Source organism: Polyodon spathula, chromosome 4 (assembly GCF_017654505.1).
Source record: "Polyodon spathula isolate WHYD16114869_AA chromosome 4, ASM1765450v1, whole genome shotgun sequence".
NCBI classification, from domain to species: domain Eukaryota; kingdom Metazoa; phylum Chordata; class Actinopteri; order Acipenseriformes; family Polyodontidae; genus Polyodon; species Polyodon spathula.
The window spans coordinates 69,995,781-70,016,059 of record NC_054537.1 but is presented as its reverse complement, the minus strand read 5'-3'; the positions used below and the strand labels follow the sequence as shown (position 1 = coordinate 70,016,059).

Genomic DNA, 20,279 nt, shown 5'->3' with positions numbered 1-20,279 from the left:
ATGGCAAGCTATCTGTGCTGTGATACATCATATCATTCTTATGTAAAAGTTACAATACAAACCAACCCAGCCCACATTACTGCAACAGTAAGAGAGGATAACCCATTAAATTTTAAGGGGTACTGTATTTAATACATGACTGAGGATGGCTGAATAAAGCCCCCCCACCCCACCTTCCAAGGTAGTGAGTATGATCAAACTTACATGTAAGAAACTCAATACTCCATGAACAATACATTAATTTGCTTTTAAAACATACAACAGCTGAATTCGGATAATTCCTTTAAAAGATTTCTGTGATGTCACCCTTTTATCTTGAGATTAATTAATTCTACTAATCTTCTAAATAAAGTGGCTGTGTAGCTTTGAAGAGAAGGGGCGTGCGGGCAGATATATTGTTGATTAAGGAATTCACAGTTTGCGCTACAAATCCACACAAAACTGTTGATTCATCAACAAAACCAGTCAGAACAATGCCACAGAAAAGCAAATGCCATTTAATTACGCAACTATCATTTCAACAATTAGTTCACTATAGTATTACACATTTAAAACGTAATGCTTAGAAAGGTACAGTCGGCTCCGCTTTATCGGGACACCTAGGGAGAGATAAATTAAACGAGAGGCATTTGAAAGGACCATAGTCACACTTATGATATTGATAATGTAGCATTGACATGCCAACTTTCTTTGCAACAGCAATCTGTGAAACCGCAGGAGACTACAAATCCTTCAAGAGTTCAATGTGGTTTATGCAATTTAGGCAAGTCACAGCTAAATCACTTACTCATGGCACTGTGTTACGTGAACCTGTCTCGCTTTGAAAAGTGATTTCCATTCATTTGAAAATACTGTAACCCAATTAAAACAAAGTAACGTTCCAATTAAATGACAAACAGTATTGGGAAGAACCGTCTCCCAGAGTTCTGTCCCATTTAAGCAGTAATCCCGATTATCAGAATCCCAATTAGGCAGTGCAGACTGCAATACAAATATGCATTAAAAATGTAAAAAAAAAAAAAAATAATAATTACAAATTCATTCCCTTCTAATTTGTATTTCACATTTCTTCTGGACAGGCTCAGGAACAACAGCACTTTCATCATCACTTCGTACAACTCCATCAAAAGGATGTTAGATGTAAACGATTTTGCATTTCTTTTGTCTAACCATTATTCAAAGAAGCTTACGGCCCACTAAAACTTTGCAGAAGTACTTCTCGATATCTAGGTCATTAGCAAAATGATCAATAACTTTCCTCTCCGTTCCCGACTAAAACATAGTATTTCACCATTATCTTCACTTGCAACAAAACAGTTTTGTCTGCATTAGTGGGATTTCAAACTCAAACTCTGAGGAACACACAACATTCCCATCACGAGAGACAAACATTTTAACTGTCTGAGCAAAGCGCAACAGTAAAAACCAAATCCAGTTACCAAATTAACAATCAATCAATTGAATAGGATTAAATCGAACAAGCATCAAAATTTGGAAGAAATGTTTTAAGTGCCAAATAACTTAGTGTTAAAAAATCGGTACTCGAAATAGTTAATTATTTTTACTGATTCAACACACAGTGTTGTTTAATCCTTACATAAAGCCCTGTACCTCCTTAGTAATGCAATGCAATTTGGAACAGTGCGACTCATTCTCCTAGTCAATCTGTCACTGGACTTAAATGCAAGACACTAGGATTTCAAAATGAGATCTGGTTATAAAAAATAATAAAATCCACTCTATAGCATTTAACACATTCAATAATTGCATTCACTGTTTTTTAGATTTTGTTTACTAATTTTACTTGGTATGATATTTGCGCAGAATCATTTGGTCTCTTTGGGATTCCTGGAATTCCAAGGACCAAATTTTATATAAAAATTCCTCCATAAATCAAAAAAAATAACAAAATCTAAAAAATTTACCAAACCCATGGATATTCATTTGAAAACATATGAACAATAATCACAGAGGTATGAAATCTGACAGCACCTCAGGCCTAATGCATTTTCCACTTGGCGAACCATCTGTCCTCAGTTAGCCTTGCCGGCTCTCCTGCCGTCTGCATATTTTACAGCACAAAGGCAAGAAAGGATTTATGAACAAAGTTACTTGTACAACACATTATCAAACTCCCCTTCCTCATCCTAAAAAATTAGACTAAAGAGGACTTGAGACATGCTATTTGTATTTATTTATCAATTTACCCCTAAGTTTTTCTAACCGATTTGAAATGTACATGGCACCTGACCACTCCACGGGGGTGCAAAAGCCAATCCAGCGCTCCCTGTGGGTCCCTAGCGCTGGAACCAGCAGTTTCCAGATCGTACGACTCAAGCTGCACAAGCTACTGTACATGTAGTTTAACGTTTGTTTGATCTACTATCATTACAGACCCATGATCAAGATATTTGCCTTGATCAAACAGCATTTCCCATGGCCCATTCGTCCCCAATGTGTCACATTTTACTGCCTGGATAATTTGTTTGTGGGGGGAGTCCAGATGGGTCATTTCATGGCTTGCCCACAATAATTAATTAGTCCCGTTTGTTTCTAAATGGTTCAACAATACAATGGCACACAGAAGCAAATGCAGAAAAGAAAAAAAAGGTGTCTTGCAAACCAAAAAACAATGGAAGACACAGTATTAGTTGACTTTATTGCATTTTCTAGGGAAAGTAACAACAAATATTTCAACCAGACCCAGTTATCTGTGTTGACTCAAATCTAAAGATAAGATGCTGATGTACAGCACAAAATAAACCCTAATGTTGTAATTGGGTCATTTCACTGAATTATGTAAACAGTGGGTTGCTCCAATTTAAAATGTACTGCAAGTACATGTAATCTTGGGATTAAAAGATTAAAAGGCAATTCAAAATGTTTAATCCACAACATTTTAGATGATACAACAGTGCAAATTCCAGCTAGAAAAATGCTGTGGAATGACTCAATCAACATAGAATGCTGTACTGGCTAAGGCATTAAATGGTTTATACAAAAAGCGATCACAGACACAAACGCATTTACAGAACCGTCTTTCACTGTGCCTTAAAACACAAAACAACGCAAAAGTGGAAGTTTTAACTAAGCCTGTTGATAGATGAGTTTAAATTCACATTCTCTAAAGGTTAGATTGGACTTACTGTTTTTATATTAGCAATATTAGAAATGCTTCACTGTAGCCTGAATGAATGGCTCTTTCATTTTAGAGTTGTGTAACGTAACATACATACAGGATCAGTTCTGATCCACTTACTGCTGTTCAAGTCTGCATGATTACCAACCTTTCCTTCAGTAGCATCTAAATAGAGATAATAATATTGGTGTCCTGGCCTTTTCAACATCTTCCTTTTTTGATTATTTGACTCTAACCAGACTCAAGCATTTGGACAGCTACTATTAATAGCTCTACTGTAGCTTAGCAACAGTAGACACAGCCCTTCCATCATTGCACACAATGCTAGAGCTCCCTTAATATTGCGACAGTACAGTCCACAGGACCTGGATCAGTTAATTCTATATAAAAGCACATAGGTGAAGAGCTAATTATTATTATTTGCTCAAGTGTACATAACTCTCCAGAACAAATTATAATCGTAATCTGTTCAGGAATCATTAAAGCCCACGTCAATATTGGACCACGTACTGTGCAGGCCTGTAATTCAAATAGGAGTAAAAGAACAAGGGTAAACTTCAACCCATTGGTACTGTACAGCAGCAGGACAGCCACAGCCAGTGACATATATTGGATATTTTTCTGAATTAAAATTACAATTCCTCCTTCTGCAGCACTGTGGTCCTGTTTAGGAGAAGGATACAACAAACTAGAAGAACAAAAAAAGGGATGGTGCATTCCGAAATGTCCAATGTTTATAATGTATTATTACAGTGGATTTAACTGTCAACATAATCAAGTGCTGGAGAGGGCATCATGTCATGGCTTACACAGAACAGTCAGATTATACCTCCAAACTACTAGTGTGAAAAAAATAGGACAAAACACTCCAATGTCAAACGGATTCCAACGATCTGGGTCTCAGACATGTGGCTGTACTGTTCAAACACAGCTTATTTCTGACATGGCAGAAAATACTTTCCTTTGCCTTGTGCCTTACAACCTACCTGGGCACAGGGTTGCTTACTTCTATGTTACTGCTCACTTGCAACTACTGTAGCTCCTTTCAAATGTTTCGTCTTTGTGGTTGAGCAGCTACCATGGTTACTGTATGTAGTGCACCTCATATCTGTTATCTGGTAATGATCAGCCTGTCTTGGTTTATTTATACATTTGCAAAGCACCATTCTAAAACAACAACTAGGCCAGAAATGCAAGCAGCAATAACTATACAAGAATAATGTATCCTTGCAAATAACATAGATGCCACTTTCCACCTATAACTGCTGTACTGTGTGTACAGAAGCAATCCATTCTGCAGAGTGGCTAAAGTACCCCACTGCTCTTGGTAAACACACGGTAATGCAACTTATAGTACTGTAGATGTACAGTACCAGATTATAATTGGCTTTACAATGCCCCACAATCATGTTTATTGTTTTTTTTTTTTTTTTTTTTTTTTTTTTTTTTTTTTTTTTTTACAACAAAATCTACAGTAATACACTGGTGTCGGTTTACTATCTTCTACCTTAGTTTAATTATTTGTGCACTAAAACATTGACAGTTCTGTTTGACTGCATGTCATGCCCAAAGGTAGTTCTAGCTTTAGAAGCACAAAAAACACACACACAACATTGATCTGCAGTGAATGTCTGACAAACATCATGGTTGATGCATACTATTTGCATTGCAACTGGCATAGTTTAACAAATCCGTATTTTCCATTCCAGACAAGAGCACCATGCAAGATAAAAATTCAGTACATAGCAAATCCCTCGCTTAACCACAAAGGCCGGTTAACCAGTGCATACAACTTTCTTACATATAGTTTTAGTTGCTGTAGCAACTAAACTATGTCACTCGCCATAAAAAAATTGTCACTTGCTATCAGCAGCCCATTTTCGATGAAATTATGGAATATTTACAGCACTCAGTATTTGCAAGAATGATTCATTTTGCACATTGAATGGAACATTTCTCATGCAGTTTTTAGAGGAAACAGAAACAGCTGTTATTTTGTCACTCATAAAACTGGATTCCATAAATAAAGAGGCAGGCAAGCAAGCCCAAGAAACAAGATACTCCAGTATATAGCTCAATTCATTTCAATTACTTAACTGATGGTTATGTTTTTCATGTACGGATATTCGCTCATAATTTAAATATTCGTTCGGATATTCGTTTGTTTGTCAAAAAGTAATAAAAGCCATTAAACACAGGCAGAGACAGCATAGCAGCAGGGGCAGGGGGCATGGCTGTGGGCCCTGTGTGTGCACGCGTTTATTTTACAGCAAGACCTCACAATATGTAACACATTAAAATAGAAAAAATATCCCAGCAGTAAAGTTGCGTAGGACTTACTTTACCCCAGTGAATTAAGTACAAAACAAAAAGGATGCCAAATAGCAGTTCAAGTTAAACGCAGTTTTGTTTATTCCCGAAATAAATGGTACATAGTTGACACCTCACTTTAATTTTAATTCTTTGCCATTGCTGTTTCTTCACAGTAAACAGTGGCCATGGACACGTTTTTCATAAAGTAATAACATGAGGTTTACTTGTGCGTTTGTAGCTGAACAAGCAAACAAAAACCGAAATTTAACTTAAAACACTTCATATAAAACTAACATGGAAATGGCATTGTAAAGTGAAGGGGGAAAAACACATTTTTGGCTCTTGTTTATTACATTCCACATAAAGTCACAACTAACTAACATTATATATATATATATATATATATACACACCCACAGTCTATATAAAAATCACTACACAACATTTTCAGGAAGTTGGGTATTGTTTAAGCGAGGCATTTCTGTCCATTGAGATTCTGACTCGCTCTAAAGCAGCACAACACATTTCCCAGATGGCTTTCCATAGAGATCACTATGGGTGCACATGCATAATCTGGTTTGTTTACTTTTTGCTTTCTGAAAGTTTTAAATAGAGGCTGCTGTGTTGACAGACACAAATTTGCTCGAGATGAGATTTGCTCGACGACACGACTCACAAATAGACCAACCCAATGACACAAATAATCTGGTTATATAATATATATATATATATATATATTATAATATATAATATATATATATATATATATATATATATATATATATATATACATATATAGATATATATACATCAGAGCTCTTTCACTTGCCATTTTTTTTAAACTGTCGCACAAATTCTGGCGAGACGGTAAATAAGTGCAAGGCATTTTTGTCATTTATAGCGAATACAAACATCTGATTTTTGTAACCGAATACATGTCAAAAAATATTCATTTGAATATGCTAATATTTGTCCCAGCACTAATAATACTATACCGCAATCATTCTGTAAAGAAGGCCTTGTACTGTAGTTATGTTTTATCATCATTCTGGGGGTTCCATAATACTGTATCTTACAGGAAGCAACAAGTCACACTGTCTTGAAGGCAACGGGGTATTGTTACAGTATTTTGATTTCATACTGTACCATTCAACCACTGTATCCCATGAGCCTTGCATTACTGGTTTATTAATACAAAGCCCTTTTGAACTTTACATTGGGGAACAGCCTGGAACAGTGCAACACTGGATTATGGGGACTTATGACCGCAAGTAAAGGGATCTTACAAAAACAGATACCATTTTTAACAGGATTTGTAGATGTACACTTCAGTGTGCTCAATTAGAACATCACTGCGCTTTGTATACCAGAGAATAGAGAATTTTTACTGGAACCAGATTAAAAGGGGTGAATAATAAATTGCCGGTCTATTTAACTAGTCTGTTGCAGGAGTTTATTTATATTAATTTGTTTATTCCTTAAGAAATGTTGGCATAACTAAATATTTCAAAATACCAACATGGAGAAGTACGACAGGAAGGAATGCTGCTCCCTCAGACTGGAATAAATTACTGATAGAACTCAGATCCACAAGGTCACTATCTCATTTGAACCAGCCTTGTGATGCTATGTGAAGTGAATATATGGATTGTGAAGCTATGTGTTTGTTGTATGCTTATATGTAACTGTAACTCGTAATAAATAAGATACAGTATAGTACATACTGTAAAATAGTAATGTACCATAGGGCTGACTGTTTTGACATTTTCTTGCAGTCCGGCACGCCAAGGTAACACAATTTGCTGCATTATACTGTATGTCTCTTTCTACCCCCGATTCTTTTCTCCAGGCTCTGCTTCCCCTTCATTTCAAAACACTTAATTTACAGTCGGCGTACTGTAAATAGCTAATGGTTAATAGCATGCACCATATCAACACAGGCTACAAGGAGGCACTTGGGCAACAAAAAGCAAATTGGTCAGAATTGAAGATCTACAGTAGACTAAACCACAAAGTTTATACTTCAGGTGTTGCGCGGGTATTTTGGGAAATGAGAACTTACCTGTAAATAAGATAAATAAATAAAATACACTGAAATAGTTTCAATCTTTAAAAATTAAAATAGGTTTGCAAAATGTAAATGACTAGCCTTCAAAACAATATTTGACTACTGCTGCTGGATCCCTTCAAAGTCATATTGATGACTACATTGTTATAAAATCTGTAGGCATTATACCACAATCGTACTCTATACTGGTATCGATATTGTAACCACAGTACACACACCATGAAAATCAAGAAAGATAAACGAAGCCAGAATCATCCAGCAGGATAAAGAAACTGGTCTGAGAGGCATCAGCTTGAATAAAACATTATCATTTGAGGAACTTAATTTTAATTAAATACATTGCACAATTCTGAAAGGAAAAACATTTTCAAAAGAAACATGCATTGAAACATCAAAATCACCTGTTACAAATGGGGCTGAGTGGTGATGTCAGCCCCAGAACAATAACACAGGACAGACAGGCATGGAGTTTTGTGAAGCTGAGTGCTTGGTTGCGCTCAGAAACAGCGGACTAACAGATAAACCCGGTAAGTGAAATCAATTGTTTAATTTTCCTTCTCTTTGTTTTTAATTCTCTCCTCTCCACACCCGTTATCCACTCACCGAACACACAACCCTGAGTGAGTGAAAACATGCTGTTTTTATGCAGCTGTACCGAGACTCGATTGCTAATCAATCATTCAATTTGAATCTCGATATAACTGCACGTGAATTAATAAAAGTGCAATTCCCTGTGCTCACATATTACATTTTACCTGCACGTGAAGTGCTGTGCATTCCGCATGCCTAAATACAAATATACATCGTGCTCGTAACCCATATTACATCCCGTGTACCAATGACTATACACCAACATTAACACACTACATGCAACATACAACACAGAAATACACACAGGGGTGGGGGAACATTGCCACACCACCTTACATAGCAACATATTCCTCCAATACAGTTGAACGTATACAGTAGGCATTTACTGTGCAGTACACCAGCAGAATATTGTTTATCCACAAAAAAAAAAAAAAAAAAAAAGCCCAGCATAATGAAATATCTTTACAGTTGACAGTTGCTGTCATAAAAGTAGTGTACTGCTGCAGTTGCATTATTTGACCAAAAAGTGTGTGTGTGTAATTGGGGGGGGTGTTTAACTCTGGCAAGGGGGAAATTACAGGCATCATTAACATTAGGTACTGTAGATAAATTATGTTTAAAATTAGGCATACTTAAAAGTTCAAAAGGTGTAAAGCAAAGCACAGTCACGCTACAGAATCAAGAAGTGCAGTTAACATATTTATTTACTGGTGAAATACAATTCAAAGTTGCTGCAGTAGGTCCACTGTTTTTGTCAAACTTTTTTACAAAGCAAACATTAAAACTTTAAAGCTGCAGTCTCTCTGGTACAAAAGCACATCATGAAAAACCACACCAAACGCTAGAATAATGTTGCTAAATGTAAAAAATATATAGAAAACGTGAGATTTTCAGCTCATCAAAATAAAGGGCTTTACGTAATCTCCAAGTAAGAAATTGGAGTGTCCAGTGTGAAAACAACATGAAATAATAAATTAACGTAGCATCCCAAGTAGCACTACAGCATTAAAATATTCAATATAAAGAAATGGTGCCCGTGTTACAAGCTCTGCAGGGTATAAAAAATAAATAAAATAAAAAATATGGATTATAGCATGACAACAGGAACGCATAATGAATCAGACAGTGGCGTCTGTATCATCTGATCTGAAACTGCCAAACTCCACGTCTTCGTCATCTGAACCTTCATCATCGTTGATGCAATCAATTGTCTGAATCACTAATGCACAGGGCAACTACTTCTAGGCAGTTTCTTTCTATTCACGAGAGCCACGATTTTTCCCCTCAGGCATTATTTGTGCGTGCTTATTAAAATTCCATAACCAGTATTTCAATGGAAGGCAACTTCCAGGACAAGGCGGCAACAACCCACACACTTGCATTCCACAAAAGCATGTTTGTGGCAGGCCCTTCCAACAGATCCCACCCACTGAATCAGGAACACACATGCAAAGTGTTGACGCCAACACACCTTTATGAATTGAAAGGAATGTCCTTTAGCAAATAATGTAGTAGTTTACAATTAGACTAACCTTCTGCACACTGACAGCTTAGCTCAGTAACAGTCATTCCTGTAATTACTGTGGTAATCCAGGTGTTATTTACAAAATGACTTGCTGCACAAGAATGTGGCTTGCTCTACACATACTATGGGGTGGGGATCCAAAGTACAGTAAACCAGCCATCACACGTTAGTTATGAACGAGTTTGACCCAGAATAACATCCAAAACCAATTATGTATAGAAATGGAATTTGTAGACCAGAAGTGATTTTCCGTTTCAACATTACTCTATCATTTGAGAAGTCATTTCCATGTTTTTTCATTTCATATACCTACAGTTTGATATTTATGTACTGTATTATGTATATTTTACTTCCAAGCTACGTTGTTCAAGTAAATGTTGAAAAACATTATTTATTGTTATTTGTATTTATTTTAACCAAGCAAGAGTTAACAGAATTGAAAAGACACAAAAAAAACCCCCAAAACCCCACTAGTAATACAAATTACTGTAGAAATCTCATTAATGTGTACAGAAAATGCAACAGAAACAAACTTTTGAAAACTATAAAATCAACAGTGATCGAAATAGCGTATTCTCGGAATCGGTAGTTAATGAGAAACGGTGTCATTGGAAAGTATGTATACTCAGAATCTTGGAAGACTAAAAATAAATGTAAGGACTGATGGTTCCATGAATATTTTTAGAAACTTAAAATTGATGTTATTTTTTATTTATTTATTTATTTATTTATTTATTTTTTTGGGGGGGGGAGGGGGGGGGGGGGGGGGGGGGGAGTTGGGGGGGGTTGTATAAAAAGCTAAAGAAAAAACGGAATACAGAAAAAATAGGGGGAAAAAAAAACACAGCTGATGGCTTACCTTTTCTCTATTCAAATTTACTTCGAATCAATACTGCTTCTTATCTTATGTATTTAATTTAAAAATGTCTTCACATTCTTCTCTTCTGGCTCACTTGGTATTATGGGAGACAAAACCGAACCAGGTAACTATAACATTGTTTGTTTTTGTCACTGAAATATCATTTCTGTTTCATTGGTGTCTGGTTCTGTCTATCAACACTTTTTTTTGTGTGTGTGTGTGTAATAATTTTTTTCAAAACCAAACATTACTTAAATATGTGAACTTTACTTACTTTGAAATGTACTGTGTGCCACGACAAGTTTGTGGTTTTAAAATACAAGTATAAATACATTATTTTGTACTTACTTGTTCTTTAAATCTCAATGCCTAAAATCATAAAAAATGAACAAAGTTATACACTTACTTTGAATTATAGGATCATATTAAGGTACATATTTAGGCCCAGGATATGCAGGATTTAGACCCCTGCAACACAATTTGTTTTCGGTGGGGGCCGCGAGGACCCCCATACCCCCCTGCCTTCTACTATTGATCATATACAGAAAGACTTGGACCAAAAGTAATATTCTTGAACAGATTAAATGTAATTTTAGTAGGTGTGTAAAACCCAATACTGAATGAATGAATCAGCAGCAGCCAAGCCGATTGCAAGTGGCAACTTGGTTAACAGAACAGATCCACATTAGACTAGATATGCCCTTGCAGAACTCAGCCCTGAGTAATTGAAAAAGGCAGCTGTTTAGCAGACCTAGAGCACAGTGACAGCAGTAAGTAGTTTCTAATTACTATGAAGTTGCACAAATATATTTTTCCCAATGTGCATGATGTACTCTACAAAGGTTGATGCAGTGGATGAACACGCAGTCAATTGTAGAGATGTATTGTTTTAAAAACTACACATTTTTAAACAGTGTTCTATAATACAGTAAGTTCTGTATTTGGGGTGGCCCCTATCTATTGCAATTGTACCAGTTGTGGTTGTAAAAATATAAAATGTGAAGGCTATATGCTGAAAGAATTGGGTGCAGCGGGTGAAATAAAGACGTACGTCCGCATTTTTTTCTTCAAAATTTACGATGCCACTTTTTGTGCAATATATTTCCTGCGTTTTAACATCGACCTGCCTTAATTTTCTATTGCTCAACTCACCTCTTTCCCTGCCTAGTACAAGCTCTGCAAGTGCATGGGGAATTTTAGTGACATTTCACTAAAAAAAAAAAAAAAAAAAATTAAATAAAAAAGGTGGCCAAACATGCACACATATTGCCAACTGCAACAGTACTGTCACAGTGCTCCCCCTTTATAAGGCAGCCCTTTATACTGCGGAACAGGTTATAGGACGGTACGGTCATGGCTCCCATTTGCCCCATAATGCCATTACACTAACACTAGCAGACTTGTTATAAGGCGGAACACAAATAGCACGGTCTCTTAACTATGGCTCCCAACTACGGCATTACAAAGGGGGAGCACTGCATTAGCTTTATGAATGTACAAAAACTCTAATTAGTAGGGCAGAGACACTCACTTTTGTATGTATTTATTGTATTTGTATGTATTTAACTAGGCTACTTCACAATTATTTTTGCAGACAACACTACTAAACACATAAAAAATCACCCAGATACAGGGCTCGAGACAAACATTTTCCTTTAGGAGCCAAAGCCAATTGTTTGGTCCCACTTTAGGAGCAAGGTGGTTGTACAATATTTAAACTGCTTAAAAACACAACAACTTGCTAAAACACTAAAGTGATACAAAAACAGAAGATTAATATTTGTGCTCACCTGTTTGTTGCATCATTCTGCTGAATGGTTAATCAATGCCTGCTGATGAATGCATTTAAGATATTTTGGATGAATGTATTTAATGCATTAGATATTTTGGTGTCTAGGCCCATATCTTTAACTGTGTAGAGTTGCAATATGGGAAATAGCATGCTGCAGTTCTTATGCTCCGTGTTAGTCAGTGAAGTCCTGATCTGAGAGCATGTACTGTAACACAGACAGGCCTTATTGTACGTTTACATGTTGCCGTTTATTTTTTCATTAAAAACAAGCTTAAAGTTCAGCGAGTTCATGCCGTTATTTATGATATGAAATACACCGCATCAAGCCCGCTACAGTACATTTCATTTTTAATGCCCTAAATGTGTGTTTGTTTTTTTTTCAGCATTTACTGTTCTTAAACAATCATTTACTGTTTTTCATTACGGTAATGCCTTAAATTGATGTGCCTGCTTCTTTGTCTTAAGATGGGGCTTTTCAACCGGGGGTACGTGAACCCCTGGGGGTACTCTATGGATCATAGGGGGTACGCAGGACGACTCAGAAACGCAAAAATAAAAATGAAAGTAAAAGAATACAATGGTCTTGAATAGATTTTTACGGTATTATATATTACAGCTAGACCACTATGCATAAATATTTCCTTTCTGTTTAGCAGCTCAAAGGTTAGTATAGTTTCTAAATGACGTCTTGATTCTGCCTATGTAGAGCTCTCTGTGCTGCTCATAAACTTTAGTTTTCAAGGTAAGTGTGGAAGGGGTGTGGGTAATTCACTGACTAGGAGACAGACAGGTGTAATTGAAAACACCACCCAGGTGCCCAGTTTTATTTGAGAACAGTTCTTGCTTTTTCCGGCAGAGGGCACTGTTGACCGTGGGCTGCCTATCAACGATGATAGACAGCACCACGGAAATACCACAGCTGGTATGCGAACAGCAAGTGCACTCGCAGGTGCTCAAAGAAATAATAATGAAAACAGAAGGCGAAAAGAACAAGGGAAAATAAAACGGTAATAAAACTACAAATAAAAGGTGCTACACTCGGCAGCGTTATCCCGGTCGCCGCTACCCGCACGACCCGGATCACCGTCCTACTCTGTAGGCTAACTAGCCTGCTCTTTTACAATACGCCGGGGTCTGCCCAAGGGTTCCCCGCTCTCTCTGTCTCGCTGTGAAACTCTCTTTGTTTCGGCTGATTCCCGGTCCTGGATCAGAGCTTCCGCACTCTCGGCGCGTCTAAGTGGGCAGAGCTGAGGAAACAGCAGAGCATTTTTTTATAGGGCTAGCAATCTGCCAAGACGCGCCTCTCAGCCATTCAGAGAGGAGGAAAGTCCACAAACCTACCTTCCCACCTCCCCGTGTCACTGCCATGACTCACAGGCGGTTGTTGGAAGACTGCTGCCCTCTTCCTGCAGTACTGTGAACACACCAGCAGAGTCAGCACAGATCTCTCCCTGCTACAGTAAGTATAAATTCTCCGATAATATTTTTATAGTTTTATCTTTTGTGTTTTAGAGGTTATAAACATTTTAAATGGCACACGATTATGCTGAGATGGTAAATGGTAATGCAATAAACATTTACAGTGCAGGCTATAATGGATTATTTATAAATTTGCTGAATAGAAAAGACAATGTGTGTGTTTTCAAAGAGATTACCAAATACTTTATCTTGATCATGTGCATCAAAAGACGTGTACTTTAAATGTTTAAGAAGTAAGCCTACTGTTTGGTATTTTGTCCTAAACCAGCAGTTTCAAAGAATTTGTTAATCATATTCTTATGCCTTTTACTACAATAGTAATTCAGCAGAATAAAAATTTAAAAAAGGAATACTCCAGATAGAAGGCGTATAATTAAAAAAACAAAAAAAAAACAAAAAAAACAAAAAACTATGGCTTAAGAAATGTCAGCTCATGATCTTGTAACTGGGGAATTGTCAATTAACTATGTAACTTGGTGTCCTGTTACACTTAATTTCTTATTGAAACATTTTCTTTTTAGAAAGGTAACATTTGAATTTACTCTGCGCAATAACTTGTCCCAGAGTTAGATTTTTATGTTACATTTAATTATAATTTTATGTTTTTATATACAAATCTGAAAGAATACAAGTTGTTTCTAAAACATACGTTAAATAATGGAAAAGCTATGTCATTTTGTATTTATACACCAGTTTATGTATGTCCCAGAGTGTTCTACACATAATCTCAAAACCGACACCCACTGACTTTGTGTAGAAACATATCAATAAAGTTTTTCAAACAAGGTGAAATGTCAAGAGTTTCTGGAGGGAAGTGTAGACAAGAGGTAAATATGCTCTTCATTATTTTTTAAATATTACTGTTTAACTTACTAGTGCAGCCGTGCACAGTTGTGTAGCTCATAAATAACATCTCCAGCAAAACATGGAAATAAAAATATTTATAAAATATACACGTATTTAATGTAAATTTACTTTTTCCTCGTTATTACATTGTCCTCTGAAAAACAATGGCTGCCCTGTTGGTTGAAAATGGACAAAAGTGAAATATCTCATAACCAACACTTCAAAAACAAGTGTTGGTAATGATTTTTATTTATTTATTACTTGTATACTTTGAATAATTAATAACACTAACAGCCCATTATATTGACACACATATGGTTACAATCAGTTTTACATTCTCTTCCGGATTCAGATTTTCTCTCAGAGCTGATAGTTAAGATATCACTGCAATGTCTTTGTATATAGCAAGGCTGAGCTGTGTGTATATAAAAGCTGTCATAATAATTTTAACAGACATGATGCAAGGTAAAGGGAAAGCTAAGATGAGCAATGCAGAGAAGTGTAAAAGATACAGGGAAAGGAGAAAAAATGATCGTGTGACAAAGTTCTTAGCAAAGGAAGGGGAAAGAAGTAAAAAGAAATACATACCAGTACGTGAAGTGTCAGATAGGATACAGAGAGGTAGAAGAAAGAACTGGAAAAAGGCTTTTTATACAAAACAGACCAACAACTAAAAGAACTAATCACTGTCACTCCACCATCTACACAACCACATCCTGTAAATCAAGCTAATAAGTGTGCTGGAACCTCCTCTGTATCTGGAGCAGGTCAGGTCCAAACGCATGAATCACCACCTCTCGAAAAAGTCTTTGAAAGACAGATAGAAGAGAAAACTTCCAAAGAAGAAAGACCATAAAGGTCACTGAAAAAGCAAAGTGCATTGAGGGAAAAAAGATAAAGCTGGAAAGACAAACTGAAAGAATGCCAAGTGAGTAAAAATGTAAAGGTGACGTTTCTTTTTCATAATGTGATGAAAGTTCAGGTTAAGAACATGCCTAACAAATACCTGAAATTTAAGCATAGTACTCTCAAGAAATACAAATTAGGGAAATACACAGCCCATCAACCGTAGAAAGACCACATGACTATTACCAGCTTTAAAACTAAACAAAAAGAGAAGAAAATCTGCTTGGGAGAAACAGAAGATTGGCAAGAAGTTTATTTCTCATGACAACACAAGTCGAGTGAAGCCTGGCACGACAGATACCATCACACTGTCCAAAATCTAACAAAGGAAGAGGCTCCTTATTGCTCCGCTGCAGAAGTTGTTCTTGCAGTTCACAATCGGGTATCATTATGGTGGTCTATGTAGGAGATGAGAAGCCGACTAAAAAATGTTTTTGTTTAGTGTCGGCAGATCTTCGTCACTGTGAAGTAACCATATGGGCACACATGACACCAATCCTGAAATGGCTATAAAAATAATTCCAGACGGTGAAAACTTTACATTTCTGGAGTGATGGACCCACTACCCAGTAAAGAAAAATGGCATTTTGACTTGCTTTCTACCTTGCCTTTCATCCATGGCTTTCTTAGCGTACTGGAATTTCATGGAGGCCGCCTATGTAAAAGTAGCCTCATGATGGTGTCGGAGGAACAATCAAATCCACAGCTGACTGAATTGTAGCAGAATCAGATGATATTGAGGACGCTGAGCAGCTTTACCTGAAGGTCCAGCAATGCATTAATATCACCATGCATCTGACATCAGCAAAACAGAAGAATAGATGCTCAAGTATCCTCTGACACCTGCAAAGGGTACAATGAAAATTCACCAAATATCCCAAGTGATGCAGGATTTATAAACCATAGGGTTTTATCCTGCTACTGTAGGCCTTTCTGTTCTGCTCATGTTATTCATGTGAGAGTGTTAATGACTCAACAGTGCCAGATGGATGATGAAGATCAAGGCAAAATTATTACATCAATACAAGACTTAGCATATTACCTTATTAAATCACTGGTGTATTGTGCATTATGACAAAGATGTTTATCCAGGAACCATCACAGACATGGCAACCACTGAAAGAGTTAAATGCATGAATAAAATAGGTCAAGACCGATATTACTGGCCAGTATAAGAGTTATGTCCTTGAAGATGTTCTTGGATTCATCAAACCGCATTTCGTGGTACCTACGCAAAACCGTTCCTGTCATTCAAAACATGATGAAAAACTAAAACACGATCGAACAAACGTTGGGGAAAATTAGACTCACTTCAACAGTTTTTAAACTGTTCACCACTTTGACAGTCAAGCTTCTCAGACAGAGCATTTAAAGTTAGGATATTAGCTTGCAAAACAAAGTTCCCTTCCACTCTGATCAGTTTCACCTCTTTTACATTCAGATAATGTAGAAAAATCATAAAAAGTATTAATAGAAGTTTTGTTCCCCATGTTTGCAATACGAGCATAATGGCAAAACTGTATTTTCACTGTGGTTAGCTGACTTTCTATAGTCGGTTTTGCGCCTTTTTTATTTATTTTTTTTAACTGCAGAAATGTTCCAATTTTGAAGGAAGGATGTATACAAAACCTATTCTACAATTCCAATGTATATTGTTTGAATGTGTAAATAGATAACATTGTATTCTACACCCATTACATGGCAGCTAGTTAAGCTCAGTATGTAAAGTTTATATACATAAAACCTATTGCCTGGCCCAGAATTAATGTAAAGTAGGTGATGTTTGGGATCTAACTTAACTCTCAAGGCCACAATTCCAGAGAGGGAGGGGATTGTCTGATTGAGCTATTTTATTTCTGCAGCGAGTGAGTGTGTGCGTGTATACATTTTTAAAATGTATTTTAATAAAGGGCTCAAACGGTATCATGTCAACTAGAATATGACATAGGATGGTCTGTAGTCTGTAACCTGATTTTCTGATGTTTTAATGAATTGCACCAAAGGATTTAGTTACAAGATGAAGTGCTGAGAAAGAAAACTCATAACAAAACACACAGCTTTCATAACCGACACCCCACACTCATAACAAACATTGTAATTAAAAGTTAATGACAGAAAATTAAGAACAATTTGAAATATTAAACCGTGCCAATAGTAGGAAACAAAACTTCCAAATGCTACTGATTGAGTATAGGTTTAAAAAAACAAAAAACAAAAACAAACATAGAACATCAATAATTTGATATCAGATTTTTATCAGTCCAAGTTATTTGAAAATTCCCCAACTAGAAGACATTACGCAATTAAATCAACCTCAAACTCCTGACGGTAAACAATGTAACTAAATCGATTACATCTGGGATAGATGTGGCTGCTTAAGAAGATGCAAAAAACTATACAAATGCGTGTTATTTAGGGATCCTGTAACACGCAATCCTCAAGGGTATTTTATCAAAATTTCTTGAATGCAAGTGTTCATTTTAAGCTACACTTTTAGACAACAGTACTCACACACATTTGATCACCATCACAACTACTGCATGAAACTCGGGTTAACATATTCTGCTGGTGTCAATACAGCACCTCTGTACTTCCAGGCATTTGTATTCTATCAGGATTGCTTTTTCCCCTTTACATATCCACGTCATAGTGCATTCATAAATACAAAAAAAAACAGCTGCCAAAATGTTTAGTCGTATTGAAAATCCTTTTAGTAGCAGTCTGGAGTCTTGCAGATATTTTCCTTACTTTCCAAGACAATTTCTACACTAAAGAAACCTTGGTGATGCCATGGATGGTTACCATGACTACTGAGTATAGGAAGGCAAATTTTCCATCTGTGCAAAAACAAACCCAGTCTGCAATACACAGTCACACAACAGGAGCTTCTACACTTCAAATAAAAGGAAGCACTACACTACTGCAAATGTGGTTACCATTCCAAACAATTCTGTTAGGCTAAATTATTTTTGCAATTATAGGAAAAGTGTGTTTGCTATATTGTAGGGCACACTGGGCAAGCCATGAATATTCCCCTTTCAATTTTCACTGTTTTAATGATTTTTGTCCTTTAAGTGACCCTCGTCATAAGTCAGCCCTTTTAACAACGAACCAAGCTTCTGCAGATCAGCTGGCAAAGACAGTTTGTGATACAGTGTGTAACACTCAGCAGTTTTAAAAGTGAAAGGGTTGTAATTTTGCCACATATTAATTCTTAAGAGAAACAGGAGTGTAGGAGTGTCAAGGTACTGACAAAATGCAAGCAGGCACATATTAACATTCAAGAATGGACAACTGTATTATTAGCCACAATACATTGAAATCAGGAGACTCACATTGCACAGTAGTCCTTCACATTCATTCTAGAAGAATAATTATATTGTAGTAACCACGCAATCTTTCGAAGGGATGTTTATGTATAAAAATGCAATAAATACAAGATCAAACACTTTTTTTTCAAATACGAAGTATTCAAATATTGTGACTGATCTTTATATATGCTGTTATTGTCTTAATAGCCTACTATTGGTCTTGCACAGGTTGTGACAGAATGCACATGGCAATACTTTTATAACCCTAAGAGGCTGTCCTACAGATCTTGTAAACAGCTCATATTCTTTGCTTACTGTTGCCAACACCAGTAATCTGCTGCTGCAATCAATTATTTGAGAAATTATATTTGCAATTTACATTGTTCAGCCAACCAAGGAATGCATTTTACAAGCTGGGGCTATACTGCACTTATTAACTAATTGCTCACTTCAGGGTTTACAGCAGCTGATTTCAAGCTTTGTGGTTTTATATCCAAGTAAGCCTATTTAATACATAATAGCATAATAAATGGGAACAACTGTTAAATCAACAGTTGTTAAGGAATAAATGACAATGACGGTTGGTTCAAATTGTAAAGCGGCTATCCAGTTTTCTTTAAAATAAACCTCATGGGTGACACTTACCAACTGCAGGAGCATCATACTCGTCCCCCAGCAGGATTTCAGGTGCTGAATAAGCCAGTGAGCCGCAGCTTGTGGTCAGCTTCTTGCCAGGCTGGAACTTGTTACTGAAGCCAAAGTCTGTGAGCTTGACCAGCCCCTGTTTCTCAAAGAAGACCACGTTCTCAGGCTTGAGATCTCTGTGTACCACATGGAGCCGGTGACAGTAGGAGATGGCGTGGACAATCTGCGCAAAGTATTTCTTGGCCAGTTGCTCGCTGAGTCCCTCCTCATGCTTCATGATGTAGTCGAACATGTCTCCACCATCACCCAGCTCCAGGATTAGATAGAGCTTGGTCTGAGTGTCAATGACCTCGTACAGCCTCACGATGTTGGGATGCTGTACCAGCTTCATGCAGCGCACCTCCTGGAACAGGTGACCGGTCGCCACAGAGTCCAGTTTGGTCTTATCGATGACCTTCACTGCCACCTTCTCCCCTGTGAACACATGCCGGGCCAGCTTGACAACTGCAAAGTGGCCCCGGCCCAAGGTTTTATCCAGGTCATACAGTCCGGCGATCTTCCCATCGTACCCCCGTTTGAATCCTGCCATGCCGGTTCCCCGCGATGAAGTGTCAGGCGAAGGGTCCGAGGAAGCTTTTCTAGTGTTGGGAGTCACCGACTTACTTCAACACATCTGCAAGTGAGGAGACCATGTTGCTAGGTTTCAAACAGACCTGCAACAGGAAATGATAAAAAAAGTTTTATTGATAACAAGCCTGTAATTCTGTCAGCATGACATAGGCAATGATTTCAAACCATCCCCAGTC

General features: G+C 37.0%; 1 protein-coding gene across 2 annotated transcripts in view; it reads right to left on the bottom strand.

The window, feature by feature from the left end:
* Positions 1-20,279, bottom strand: part of LOC121314803 (SNF-related serine/threonine-protein kinase-like) — a 60,252-nt gene that overhangs the window by 25,526 nt on the left and 14,447 nt on the right. For both annotated transcript variants that reach the window (XM_041248491.1, XM_041248492.1), the window contains exon 2: positions 19,474-20,186. In XM_041248491.1, coding sequence (XP_041104425.1) covers positions 19,474-20,062 — 589 coding nt within the window. In that variant the 5' untranslated portion in view covers positions 20,063-20,186. The remainder of the gene's footprint in view (positions 1-19,473; positions 20,187-20,279) is intronic.